The sequence below is a fragment of the Brassica rapa genome, chromosome A03 (genome assembly GCF_000309985.2).
Source record: "Brassica rapa cultivar Chiifu-401-42 chromosome A03, CAAS_Brap_v3.01, whole genome shotgun sequence".
In the NCBI taxonomy this organism is placed as follows: Eukaryota; Viridiplantae; Streptophyta; class Magnoliopsida; order Brassicales; family Brassicaceae; genus Brassica; species Brassica rapa.
In genome coordinates, this window is record NC_024797.2 from 13005386 (window position 1) to 13018768 (window position 13383).

The following is a 13383-nucleotide window of genomic DNA, read 5'->3' on the forward strand; positions in this document are numbered from 1 at the left end:
GACAAATTTGTTTTAAAAGTAAATAATTTTTTATATATTATATAATAAATATATATTATTTACTGATAATTAAAATATAGTTATTCATCTATCATATATAACTATGCAAATATGTGAATCAAGTACAAAAATCAAACAATATAATGATTTCCACAAAAAAAATTTTAAAAATATATTTATGTTATGTAATCTTATTTTATATTCTTTAAATAATGTAATACAATATTATATATTATTTTTTTTAGAATTGAGAAATACATATAATATCTTATCCGCGCGTAGCGCGGCTAAAAAATCCAGTAGTCTTAAGAGTATTTTAAGCAGTTTTTTCATAAATTAAAAATATCAAAAGTTTCATCAGGTAAGCAAGCAGCCTCCTCAGTGTTTTTAAGTTGAAGAGAGAGAGAGAGAGTCGGTCTCATTTAGATTAGCAGTGAGTGAGATCCATCGCAGATCCACACCACACCACACCATGGCGAGTACGACCTCCCTCGTCTCCGATTTCCTCTCCTTTCTCAACGCCTCTCCCACCGCTTTTCACGCCGTCGGTAATCTCCCCGAACCATCACCGATTATTTTAAAGTCCTTTCTAATCTTTCCTTTTTTGTGGTGTGGAAGATTCGCACGGCTCTTAATTAATCGTAGCTTTTAATTTGTTCCTTCCTTTTAAAACCATGATCTAACTGTTGTAGATGAGTCAAAGAGGCGGCTACGACACGCTGGCTATGAACAGCTTTCCGAGAGAGATGACTGGAAACTCGAAGCCGGCAAAAAGTATTTCTTCACAAGGAACTACTCCACCATCGTTGCTTTTGCTGTTGGCAAAAAGTACCATCCCTTTCTTTCTTTTATTGTAACCAAAAGTTCTCATGAATGATTTATTTATGTTTTTTTTTTATTCTTTGTGAACAGATATGAAGCTGGAAACGGATTCCATATAATAGGTGCACACACTGATAGCCCTTGCCTTAAACTCAAGCCTGTTTCTAAGGTAACTAAAGGTGGATGCTTGGAGGTTGGTGTTCAGACTTATGGAGGTGGCCTTTGGTACACTTGGTTTGATCGTGACCTGACTGTTGCTGGACGTGTTATTGTCAAAGAAGACAAGGCGGGTTCTGTCTCCTATTCTCATCGTCTTGTTAGGATTGAGGATCCTATCATGAGGATTCCTACCTTGGCCATTCACTTGGACAGGTTACATGCAGACTTCTTTTTTTTTTTTTTAGTTTGCGGTAAGTTCACTTACTTTGTTTGGGGAACTTGATGTAAGTATGTTTCGTTTTGCCTTGTGGACAGGAATGTGAACAGTGAAGGTTTTAAGCCAAACACTCAGACGCACCTTGTTCCAGTACTCGCAACGGCTATCAAGGTGCTCTTTTCATGTCTTAACTGAGATAATTCATTTACTTCTTTCTTTCTTTAATTCCTCTGTTAAACTTGCTTCATTCAGTATTTTAGAAGCCTTTGTTTGCATATCAACCACTTCCTGAGATCATAACGCATCTTTGTCTGCATATCAACCATTTGCAGCAGTTGTGAATTCTTGCGTCTTTTTAAATTTTTTTTACATTGTGCTGTTAAGGCGGAGCTCAATAAAGTGCCAGCAGAAGGTGGTGAAGAGGACGGAGGAAAGAAATGTACTGAAGCTAGTTCAAAATCAAAGCATCACCCACTTCTAATGGAGGTCCATTTAAACTATAAACATTTTTCAGTTTGAACTTTAGATCATGTTGTGTTTTTTTAATCAGCTAATCCTCTTTATTAATCTCTTAGATCGTTGCAAACGCGCTGTGCTGTAAACCTGATGAGATATGCGAATTTGAGCTGCAAGTATGTGACACTCAGCCAAGCATTCTAGGTGGTGCAGCAAAAGAATTTATTTTCTCAGGAAGGCTGGACAATCTTTGCATGTCATTTTGCTCTCTAAAGGTACGTCTTCGTGAATACGAGATTTTGGCTGCTGAATGAGTTGATGAATAGTTGTTTCTTGTCAGTAAACATCTTCTGGGTGCTCGATTTATCTGTTTGAAATGTATATATCTAAAGCGTAACCATATGAATGCAATAAACATTTGAACATTGTACATAGGCACTTATAGATGCAACGTCCTCTGGAAGTGACCTAGAGGAAGAAAGTGGAGTAAGAATGGTGGCATTATTTGATCACGAAGAAGTTGGTTCCAACTCAGCGCAAGGAGCTGGATCCCCTGTCATGATTGATGCTATGTCACACATCACAAGTTGCTTCAGCTCTGACGCTAAGGTAGCAACCCTTCTAGTATTAAGATTTTGTTTAGTGTAGCTCGCCACTCACAGTTGTTTAATCGTTACAGGTGCTCAAGAAAGCGATTCAAAAAAGTTTGCTTGTGTCCGCTGACATGGCTCATGCTTTACATCCAAACTTTATGGTAATCATTTGTATCCTTGTCATGCACATCAAGTAAGTTGATGCCTCTCCTTCAGTGCATTACTGTTTCGTTTATTTTGTAGGACAAACACGAAGAGAATCATCAACCAAAGATGCATGGAGGGCTTGTCATCAAACACAATGCAAATCAACGTTACGCAACCAATGCAGTAACTTCGTTTGTGTTCAGAGAGATAGCAGAGAAACATAATCTTCCTGTCCAGGTATGAATATGATTTGCCTGTTAAAACAATCCAGAAGATATTCTAAGTTAAAACCGAGTATGATGAACATGAAAATTTTGCAGGATTTTGTGGTGCGTAATGATATGGGTTGCGGATCAACCATTGGTCCAATCCTAGCAAGCAGTGTGGGGATAAGGACGGTTGATGTTGGAGCTCCACAGCTCTCGATGCATAGCATCCGTGAGATGTGTGCTGCGGACGACGTGAAGCATTCTTACGAGCACTTCAAAGCTTTCTTCCAAGAGTTCACTCACCTTGACGCCAAACTCACTGTCGACGTTTGAGAGCTTCTTAATCTTTATTGTTTGGTTAAGTTTGAACTAAAGAAAATCTTTCTATCCTTTGTTTTAGAACTGGTGTTTACAATAAATAGAAAGACGCTTTGGTTTATCTCACAAATTCCTTATTAAACTCTCATTTCATTTTGCTTCTTATTTTTACTCATTAGACGGTAACAAACAATTTAGTGAAAACACTGCACAAAAGCTGCAGCAAAATGTTTGCTCTCAAGTAGAAGACATTCCAGGAGAACAAAAACCTCAGGAGATTTATTCAAAAAGAAAAGAAAAGAAGGGAACATAAGAGAGATTCAGAACTCAGTTCTCATGCCAAATTTATTACAGTTCTCATGCAGACACAACCTTCTTCACCACTTTGGTAACCTCTTCCGGAGCCTTCTCTGCTGGTATGTTCACAAGATTCCCCTTCTTCGCATAGTAGTCAATCACCTGCAACAACAACATCAAATCAAAACTCCAAAAGTCCTCTCATGTTCAGATACTTTTTTAAGGGAACATACCGGTTGCGTCTGCTTGTGGAATGCATCCAGCCTTGACCTAAGAACATCCGCATTGTCATCTTTACGTTGAATCAATGGCTCTCCAGTCACCTAAACAACAGTGAAGTTACCAGAGATATCAATTATGTTGCAAAACGTTTAAGGATATGATAAATGAGAAAGATATGTTTGGTCTTACATCATCAACTCCAGGAACTTTAGGAGGTGCGAATTTGGTATGATAGCTCCTTCCACTTGAAGGGTGAATCCACCTTCCAGTAATTCTTTCTTCAAGAACCGAATCATCGATTGCAAAATTAAGCACTTTGTCAATCTGAGCTCCTCTTCTATTAAGCATCTCATCAAGCTTTTAGAAAAAGAAAAAACTCAGAATCAGATATTTACAAATACACATAACAGAAAATCAGACAGACACCTTCTCAGCTTGTGTGACGGTCCTAGGGAAGCCATCAAGAATGAAACCTTTTTGACATTTGGGTCTGTTCATTGCTTCATCCATGATACCAACAACCAAGTCGTCAGAAACAAGCTCTCCCTGGAACAAAGATTCAATCAAAACTAACACCTATAGTGATAGAAACATAATGAAGATTTTGTTTTCTTGACCTTGTCCATAGCTTCCTTCGCCTTGACACCAAGAGGGGACTTAGCAGCAACAGCAGCTCTAAGCATGTCACCGGTAGACAAATGACACAAGCAGAACTCATCCTTTATGACAGGAGACTGCGTACCTTTTCCTGAACCAGGTGGACCTAACCATATCCCTCTCTCCGGTTAGTTTCCTCATAAAAAAGCTACAAACATCACACAGATCTCTAGACAAAGAAAAGAAAAGAGCCTAGACCAAAACTTCATGCGAAATTCAGAAACAAACAAGGAGATGATTTACAGTGGCAATTGAATTACCGATGAAAACGAGACGTTTGTCAGGTTTAGAGGCACACTTCATGCGACGGAGGAGCTCAGACATGAGATCGACTGTCTGAATGTCTTCCATGTCTACACTGCTTTTCGCCATGTTGGTCGTCTTCTTGAGGAATTAGATTTAGTTTTCTGTGGAGTGCATGTAGATGATTCGATGCTTCCAATGCCCCAAAGCTGCGTTTATCTCCCACGGCACCTTTTTTCTTTTCTTAATACCCTTCGTATGATATCACCCTTCTCTTTACATGAAATTACGACACATGCCACCTCTAGAACAACCTTGGGGTTGGTGAGACACCCTACTTTGAAAACGAGTCTTCTCCTTACATCTCCAATCCCACATTTTCATCATTGCATGTGATTTTTTTTTACAAATATTATTTAATTTTTCTTTCTCACTGCCTTTCCCATGATTTTTTTTTGTTTATGTTGCACAAATTTTTTTGTTTAATTATAGAAAATCAGCTTTTATAATATTAATTTTATTTTTTTATGTTGCACAAATGTTTTTTTGTTTAATTATAGAAAATCAGATTTCTTCTTGCTCGTTCCCTTCGGTCTTTCATTTCATGATTATCATGTCTTCCTCACCAAGTAAACAGACACATACTTTGCTGAGTTTGATTATATTCAAGTTGAGTTTAGGCCTTATATCATTTTGTGGTTTATTTCTTTGATCTCAATCTTTCGATCTGAGTTGCAGCTTTTACTCTCTTGGTACATATGATTTTACTAAAATGACAAGTACATTTCGTCTTACTAAAATGACTAAGTACATAATGTGGGCCATGACTCTTGAAGAGAGATAAATAAATGGCGAGGACTTTAAAGAGAGAGAGGGCGAGGACTCTAGAGAGAAAGGATAATAGGGAGAGGAGTTAGAGAGAGGAGAAGAGGGCGAGGACCTAGGCGAGAGAGATGAGATACAAGCGAGAAATCCCTATAACTTGATGCCAGAAGCTCAAGAAGTTGTTATGCGTGAGGGTCGTCAACCGTTGTTGAGCCAGTCTGGACATTGAGCCCACTTGCCAAAGCAGTTCCGAATTCAGATTACCCATTTGTTCCTATCAACATGAATGTTACTGATATCTCGATGTATCCTACTGTCCAGAAAAGTGAAGATATCAAGGATCTTTCAGAATCTGCAACTCTTTATGTTTCTATGTTGAAGTCGCGGAGGTTCCTAACCATGTGCCTTCGCCTCCTAAGAAAATAGAGATTGTTTGTGGCTTGTATGCCGCTAGTGCCCAAAAAATCAAACATGGCGACCAAGAAGACTAAGGGGCTGTTTGTTTCACCATCTGTCATCTCCATCCAAATGATTCATTTGTATGATCTATTCAAATGATCCATTTAGATTTTTGTGATTGTTTGTTTGTCCATCCACATAGCTCATCTAGATGAATCATCTAAATGGATCTTATGTTTGTTTCTTTATTTTCATTTCCATTCAAATGAATTTAATAAACAAATTACCAAAATACTCTTGTCTTGATTTAATCATATGTTTGATATTAATTTTAACTATATTACATTTAATTATTTAGTTTAATATATTTACATTAGAATTATTTTAAAATTAATGAGTTTTCTTTCTGCGGTTTGGGCAGGAAAACAAGTTTTTTTTGTTTTAGCGAGAAAACACATTTTTTTTTCTGTTTTGGCGGAAAACAAGATTTTTCGGTTCTGGCGGGAAAACGAGATTTTTCGGTTTTGGCGGAAATATACAAATTTTCGATTTTAGCGGGAAAACATGTTTTTACGGTTTTGGCGGGAAAACACGTTTTTTGCGAGAAAAAACGTTTTTGTTGTTTTGGAGGGAACCACTTTTTTGCGATTTTGGCGGGAAAACGCATTTTTGCGGTTTTGGCGGGAAAACGCATTTTTGCGGCTTTGGCGGGAAAACGCATTTTTGCGGTTTTGGCGGGAAAACGCATTTTTGCAGTTTTGGCGGAAAAACACGTTTTTGCAATTTTGGCTGGAAAACACATTTGGGAAAACGTGTTTTTTGTGTTTTGGCCGAAAATATATTTTTGGGTGTTGGTGCAAAAATATTTTTTTTTGTGATTTTGGCATGAAAACTTGTTTTTTGGTTTTTGCGGAAAAACACGTTTTTTCAATTTTGGCGGGAAAATATTTTTTTGCAATTTTAGCGGGAAAATGCGTTTTGGCGTTTTGGCGTGAAAAAGTAGTTTTTAGCACGGGAAAAAGTGTTTTTGTAGTTTTGTAGTTTTTGACAGTTTTCGTTTGTGACAAAAATGATATTATGTTTAGGTTTATAATTTGTGAATTATATTAGGGGCATAATAGACATTATACCATTTTGAATGAACCATCTCCATTCAAATGATCCAAATTGGTTCAGCTGAATGGACTTTAAAATTAAGCCTAAATTTCTAAAAGTAATCCGAAAGATCCATCTGAATGAATTGCACTTTTAGTGCCTAAACAAACAAAACTCTCATCTTCATTCAAATGGTCCATCCAGATGGAGAAACAAACAGGCCTTAAGAAGAAGGAAAGTGTTAAAACCGCTAATATGTGACCTTCCTCCTTGATTCCTCCATCTGTCATGTCGGCTCCATTAGGTGCCAAGCCTTCTTTATCTAAATTGAGCAAGTCGTCTGCTATAGAGTAACAGACCAAATGTATCACTGGAAATCATTATATAATCAAACAAGTCTTTATTTACTAAGAATAAAATTATGAATTTTAATATAATTTGTTTAAAAAGTATTATTTGGTATAATATAAATAATCTCAAAATTGAGATGAAATATAATTTATAAATTTAGACAACCAATGATGTAATAACTTGTGACCAATTGAGTCATTAAAAAGAAAATGACTCATTTTCCATCTTTTTTTTTGTGGTTCAAAATGAAGCAATCCAACATTGTACATCCCACTTTATACATATTCAATAAGTTGACAAAATTCAAATAGATAGAATCTACATTGCACCTATTCAACTGTTGATTTTCTTTTTTGAATTAACTGTTGAATATTTAATTCAACATACTCATTATATATAATCAACACAATAATGGCACAAGGTTCTCTCCAAAGCATGACACATCAGATTTTAAAATGCTTATGAGACTGCCATGTCAATAAATGAAAAAACTGTGAAAACCAATTGAAACATTTTGTCTCTCCACGTCACTTTTGTTTGTGCTTTACCTTTTCTTCTTCGTTTCTATCATCACTTTCACTTGTCAAAGATTTGATCAGATGGGTTCTTTGCTCTCTCTTTTCCTCTTTCGATTTGATCGATCTCTCTCTTCCTCTTTCGCTTTGAAATCGAACGAGGATGGGGAAGAAGACAACAAAGAAGGCAAAGGCTGAAGAACTTCAGACCCAATCAGGGATCTTCACCACTCTCTTCTCCGGTGAGGTGGCTGAGGCCGGCGAAAGTTCTGGTTTTTCAAGTCTCTTCTCCGTTAACAACCCTTTCCGGCGAAAGAAGCCTATGCCAGAAACCAACGAACCTAATATTATTACTCATTGCATGTCTCTCTCAATATGAATATGATGGTTCTGTTTGCTGCTAATTAATATTATTGTTTGGATTTGTATTGGTTTGACGCCATCGTACGTTGATGCTTCTCTGCAAATTTGTTTTTAGGAAATAATATTGTTTCTTAATAGGTTCTCATTGTTGGGTAGTTGTTATTTGCCAAACAAATGATTAGAATGAAATAGTATTGGTTTGACGTACACTAAATTTTCTTTGATCAATTCTTTAATGTCTTCTCTTCCTTCTAAACAATGTATATAGATTCGTTGTTCAGTAAAATAGTATATAAACCAATGAAATACAATTCACATGAATTCCTAGAGAAAAACTTTGATCAAAAAAAAAAAAAAAATTCCTAGAGAATTTAAGACCCGTCAATATCGATTTCAGAGAGACAAACATTTACATTTGTGTATTTGACTTGGGCTCATTGAATTTTTCCTTTCTATCAGGCCAAACAACGACCTTCCACGTTCTTTTAAACTCTTTATTAGTTTGTGATGACTTTTACATAAGGCCATCTTTATTTTTATAGTACTGTCATCGCTTTAAGTCCATACCTGAAGTTCTCTAATTTTCCAGTTACATAGTTTCACAGGTTATAAAGAGTAGTGCTTGCTTCTCCTTCTCTCCTACCAAGCTTTTGTTTTGATGAAGATTGTAGATAAAGGAACAAAATGGCTACACAGGAACATTCATCACTCTGCCTTCCTACCAAACCATCCCATCATACAAAACAGAGAAGATTATAATGTGAGCACGGCAACCTGATATAGCAATCTGCTCACATGCGTTTTTCCAAATATCATGAAAAATCGATTTTTTTTTGTAAAATGCATTCATAAATCACGGGAGTTACAATAAGGTTAGTGATGTCTATTTTTAAATTGGTCGTATATTAATATATTTTAGTCATTTACATTCATAGGTATACACATGAATGTCAATATTTCAAAACATTCAGGTGTAAGAGATCAGAGTTGTGGTGATTTTCTTGCGTCTTTTTCTTTAGTATGTAAGTAATATTTTTAGGTTTCTTTTGTGTGTTTGATTGTTTTGGTGATTATGAGTTTATTAATGATTTACTGATATTTGGTTAAGTGTATGATTTGTTTTATGTTGTTGAACCATTCTTGGGTATTGTTCTTTGGTACTGTATGCACGTGTAAACCTTAACAAAATGACAGTCTATTTACCAACACGAGTATGTTTAATTAACACGAGGCTTAAAATACATCAATCCATATCATGCTCTTTTGGTATTTTAAGGAAACATGAAATAAATGGAACAAATAGGAAACAGCAAATAATAACATGGAACCATTTGTTAAGATGTCTAGGACCTCGAAGGACTTGAGAATATAAAGGAGGAGTGATATCAGAGAGAAAATTGTTTGATGCATGCTTTTGGGGTTAGACAAGAGAATAATATGTAAAACGTTGGTTGTGGGGACTTGGTCAGAGTAGCTGGAGAAGAAGACTAATGGATATACAGGAGTAAAATGAAGAAAAATGAGATGATGATTGGCTCGAGTCAAGGTCAAAGAAAATCAAGATGAATGACTCAGTTTAAGACGAAGATGACCAAGCTTTTTTGCAAAGATTTAAATTACTGTAAAATAGATGATTAAAATGAAGTGAATCCATCATGGTGAAAAATGATCAACGAACAAAACATTCAAATTGTCTTCATCGAGCAGTAAGATTGGGATGATGATGGCCAAAACTTGTGGAAGATTTTATTACAGATGATTGCAAAGAAACTGTCTTGCCGTTTAACTTAAAAATGTTCTTTTTTCTTTATATTACTGTTTTCTTGGCGACAGGGTACGATTGGGCAAATAACATATATTATTAAGAAGCTGAAGGTTTATGTTAGATTGTTCCAACAAGTGGTCGGGACCCATGTCCATGAGAAGGAAACTTTATTTTTCTCTAGAATCTGCAGAGAAAAGATGCAGTGACACATGTGAAAATGTTAAGGAAGTATCGAAGAATTCTCTTCTCCAAAGACGAATTACATTTCGAGCTCTGCTTTCTTTTTATTGTCTTATGTTTGAAATGAATATGGCGAAAACATTAGGTCTCTGAGGATTACAAAAAAAAATACTTTAGGTCTCTGAGTAAAGTAGTTAAAATTTTCACTATTTCAGTTATGTTTTTTTTTTAAATGCGTTGTGAAATTTTAGTGTTTGGTCATATATACACTGTTATTATTAATGGACTAACCAAACACTGATGCATTTCAAGATGATGCAAATTTGCAAAAAAAATATGTCTATTTATTCAAAAAGATCAGAAATCAGACTGATGATTTGGCTAGGGATATTTGTGTGATGACCATATCTGATTGCTGGTATAAGATGGTGTACGAATAGTCAAAACAAGTGCATTAATTTTATAAAATATGTTAATGTTTTTACATTTTAAAATTTATAAATTTTCTATATCGTTTAAGAAGAGACACTTATGTTTACAGCAGAAACACTTCAGCTAAGCTTCACTTCAGGGTAGGAGGATGATAGGAGAAGAAGTGCCGATAAATCTTCTGCCAAGTGCATTTGAAACACTAATGCTAGGAGTTTTTTGAAGATGTAGTTTATATTATTAAATGAAGTTAAAGCCAAGTAGACGAAGGGGATAAAGCACGGATTATATTATGTTTGGAAAGATGCTTTCTAAAGATAGAGAGGAAGTTGCGATTACTTAGCAAGTTGGACAAGCCATCTTGCTTTTAAGTCTGATGATTCGAACTGTGTTGTTTTCATTTTTATTGGGAAAAAATTAACAGTTTAATTCGAAGTCAGTTCCGTTTAAGCATGAAATAACATGACTTATAAAAATCAGTTAGTGTTATAATATTCCGCGGCGTAGCGCGGGTTTTGCCTAGTCTAATATAATTGATTTATTCTCAAATATAAATAGAAAGCCTATTAAAAAGGATAAAAAAAAACTTTGAGAGAATGGTCCATACTCCATAGAGTGATGATGTGACAAATGATTAAATAAATCTTAAAATGAGAAAGCGGATCTAGTTTTCGTTAAAATCACGAGAGTACATCTACCACGTCAGCAGCCTCGTTGGGGATTTATTTGGTTGCTCGTACAAAGACGGAACCTTTCTCTCACACTCGCACTCTCTCTCTAAGTCAACCATCGTTTTCTCCAGATCCGGCGGAGCCATTATCGTCACAGGGATTATTACTATGTCAGGTAATCGCAATCTGCTCGTTCAGCGTCTCATCTTCTTTACCCGATTCTCATTAGCATAAAATGGGTTTGGATAGGAACGAGTTCAGGGAGCTTGTGGTTGGCAGCGAACCCGAGCAAGAGATGGGGAGAGCTCTTCTTCCTCTTCTACACTCCTTTCTGGCTCACTCTCTCCTTGGGCATCGTTGTTCCTTACAAGCTCTACGAGGTCCCCCTTCTTTTATCAAAAGTTGGAATCTTTCACTTTTCTTTGATTAAAAAATGGAATCTTTTATTCATATTCACGAACAGAGATTCACGGAGCTGGAGTATCTGCTTCTCGCCTTGGTTTCAGCTCTTCCCGCTTTCCTCATACCCATGTTACTTGTTGGAAAGGTACATCCTTTTGTTGATAACACTGCTTCTTCAACTATAAGCTAATGTCTGGTTTATGCATTTTGCTTCAGGCCGACAGAAGCTTACCCTGGAAAGACCGTTATTGGGTTAAGGCAAGCTTTTTTTCTTCCCTGTCTCAGTCTCATCCATAGCTTTATTTATTAGTAAAGTTATTGTTTATTACCACAGGCGAATCTCTGGATAATTATTTTCAGCTATGTGGGAAACTACTTTTGGACTCACTATTTCTTCAAAGTTCTTGGAGCCTCCTATACATTCCCATCCTGGAAAATGAATAACGTAAGCGCAAAACCTCGGCTTTGTTCTCCTTTGTCTTGTTTCCGTGAGCTCATCATGGCATGTGTCCAACAGGTGCCTCACACAACATTCTTCATGACGCATGCTTGCTTCCTCTTTTACCACGTTGCGTCCAACATCACTCTCCGAAGGCTACGACATTCCATTTCTGGTTTACCAGATTCTCTCAGATGGTCTTTTGAGGCTGCTTGGATTCTGGCGCTTTCTTATTTCATTGCTTACCTGGAGACTGTTGCTATTGCCAATGTATGTCATCTCTTTGATACTTCAGATGATTTTGTCTCAGAGAAAATTAGATCTTTCGTTTTGCGAACTTAGTTCGTGCCTGATCTAGTCATATCTATGTTTTGATACTTAAATCATTCTGTTTTTTTTTTTGAAACATGTGCAGTTTCCTTACTATGAGTTTGTGGACCGAAGTGCCATGTACAAAGTTGGATGTTTGTTCTATGCCATCTACTTCATTGTCAGCTTCCCAATGTTCTTCAGGTAATGAAACGCCTCAAACATATAGTTTCATATATATATATTCTTAGTTTGTTGATTTTTTTTATCTCATAGTAGCACTGGATCTTTATAGTGCCAAGACTGTTGCGTATCAAAATTGGTCTTTAGTGTTATCATCTCTGGATTTTTCTTCATCTATCATTCTTATACAAATTTTTGTTCTTTTATTTATTTTGAGAATACATAAACTCTTTTTTTTCATATGCTTTTCATTTGATGGTGGGGTTTTGTAGGATGGAAGAGAAACCAAGTGATGAGTGGGACTTGTCACGTGTGGCTGTTGATGCTTTAGGTGCTGCTATGTTGGTAACGATCATTCTTGATCTGTGGCGTCTCTTCTTGGGACCTATAGTTCCCTTACCGGAGGGACAAAACTGCCTTCAGTCTGGTTTACCATGGTTTTCCCGGTGAACTGGTAATTCATGGCTGCTTCGACCAAGTCATGGACCGATAGAGAAACCTGAGAAAGAGTTTCCGTAAACACTTTTACGGAAAGAAATTAATGCGAGTTTTTTTTGGTAATGTTTCTGAGGTTTTTCTTATTCCTTTTGACTGCTTGCCTTTGTTATATTTTTCTTCAGCTTTCTTTGTTATATTTTGGTAACGAAACCTTGAAGTTATCATTTAACCGAACAGAATGGAAGTTTTTTTTGTTGTTGTGAAATCAATTTATTGGTTCATAACTGGTGAAGTATCATCGCATAAAGCAGCTAAGGGCTTTTCTTACTATAACCAAATCATAATTTCACATCAACTTTTTCGTAGAAGATGTAGTTGGTTGACATTGAGAAGACATACAAGATCTTTGGACATAAACATTCATCAAAACACCTACTTTTTGCCTTTTTACGGTTACAGTCTTTTGTCTGTATGTTAAGTTGAAACCACTATAGATATTCCACTGTAAACACGTTAAGAGTATATATTTTTTTCACTACTTTGAATTTGTGTGATTAGCCATTAGTAAGGATTAACTTCAAACAAATGAACAATTTTTAATTGGAGTTCAAGAAATCGATCTTTTTAATTTAAGTTGGAATTAAAGGGCTAAATGTTGGGTAATTTCAAAGTTTATGAA

The 13383-nt window shown here is 36.0% G+C and overlaps 3 protein-coding genes across 3 annotated transcripts; 2 read left to right on the top strand and 1 right to left on the bottom strand.

Annotated features, from left to right (window-relative positions):
* Positions 1-324: 324 nt before the first annotated feature.
* Positions 325-3046, top strand: LOC103858449 (probable aspartyl aminopeptidase). The gene is made up of 10 exons (XM_009135812.3): positions 325-548; positions 693-828; positions 913-1194; positions 1297-1369; positions 1583-1684; positions 1774-1929; positions 2090-2263; positions 2334-2408; positions 2491-2631; positions 2715-3046. The coding sequence occupies exons 1-10, from the start codon at positions 473-475 to the stop codon at positions 2934-2936; spliced, it is 1437 nt and encodes a 478-aa protein (XP_009134060.1). The 5' UTR covers positions 325-472; the 3' UTR covers positions 2937-3046.
* A 5-nt stretch (positions 3047-3051) lies between these two features.
* Positions 3052-4620, bottom strand: LOC103858450 (adenylate kinase 3). Its single transcript, XM_009135814.3, has 6 exons — positions 4358-4620; positions 4058-4203; positions 3867-3986; positions 3630-3797; positions 3452-3541; positions 3052-3380 (listed from the first exon to the last, which is right to left on the bottom strand). The coding sequence occupies exons 1-6, from the start codon at positions 4467-4469 to the stop codon at positions 3279-3281; spliced, it is 738 nt and encodes a 245-aa protein (XP_009134062.1). The 5' UTR covers positions 4470-4620; the 3' UTR covers positions 3052-3278.
* Positions 4621-10859: 6239 nt separating this feature from the next.
* Positions 10860-12993, top strand: LOC103858451 (cycloeucalenol cycloisomerase). The gene is made up of 8 exons (XM_009135815.3): positions 10860-11108; positions 11183-11313; positions 11397-11480; positions 11552-11593; positions 11670-11780; positions 11853-12044; positions 12190-12287; positions 12539-12993. The coding sequence occupies exons 1-8, from the start codon at positions 11102-11104 to the stop codon at positions 12714-12716; spliced, it is 843 nt and encodes a 280-aa protein (XP_009134063.1). The 5' UTR covers positions 10860-11101; the 3' UTR covers positions 12717-12993.
* The last annotated feature ends 390 nt before the right edge of the window (positions 12994-13383 follow it).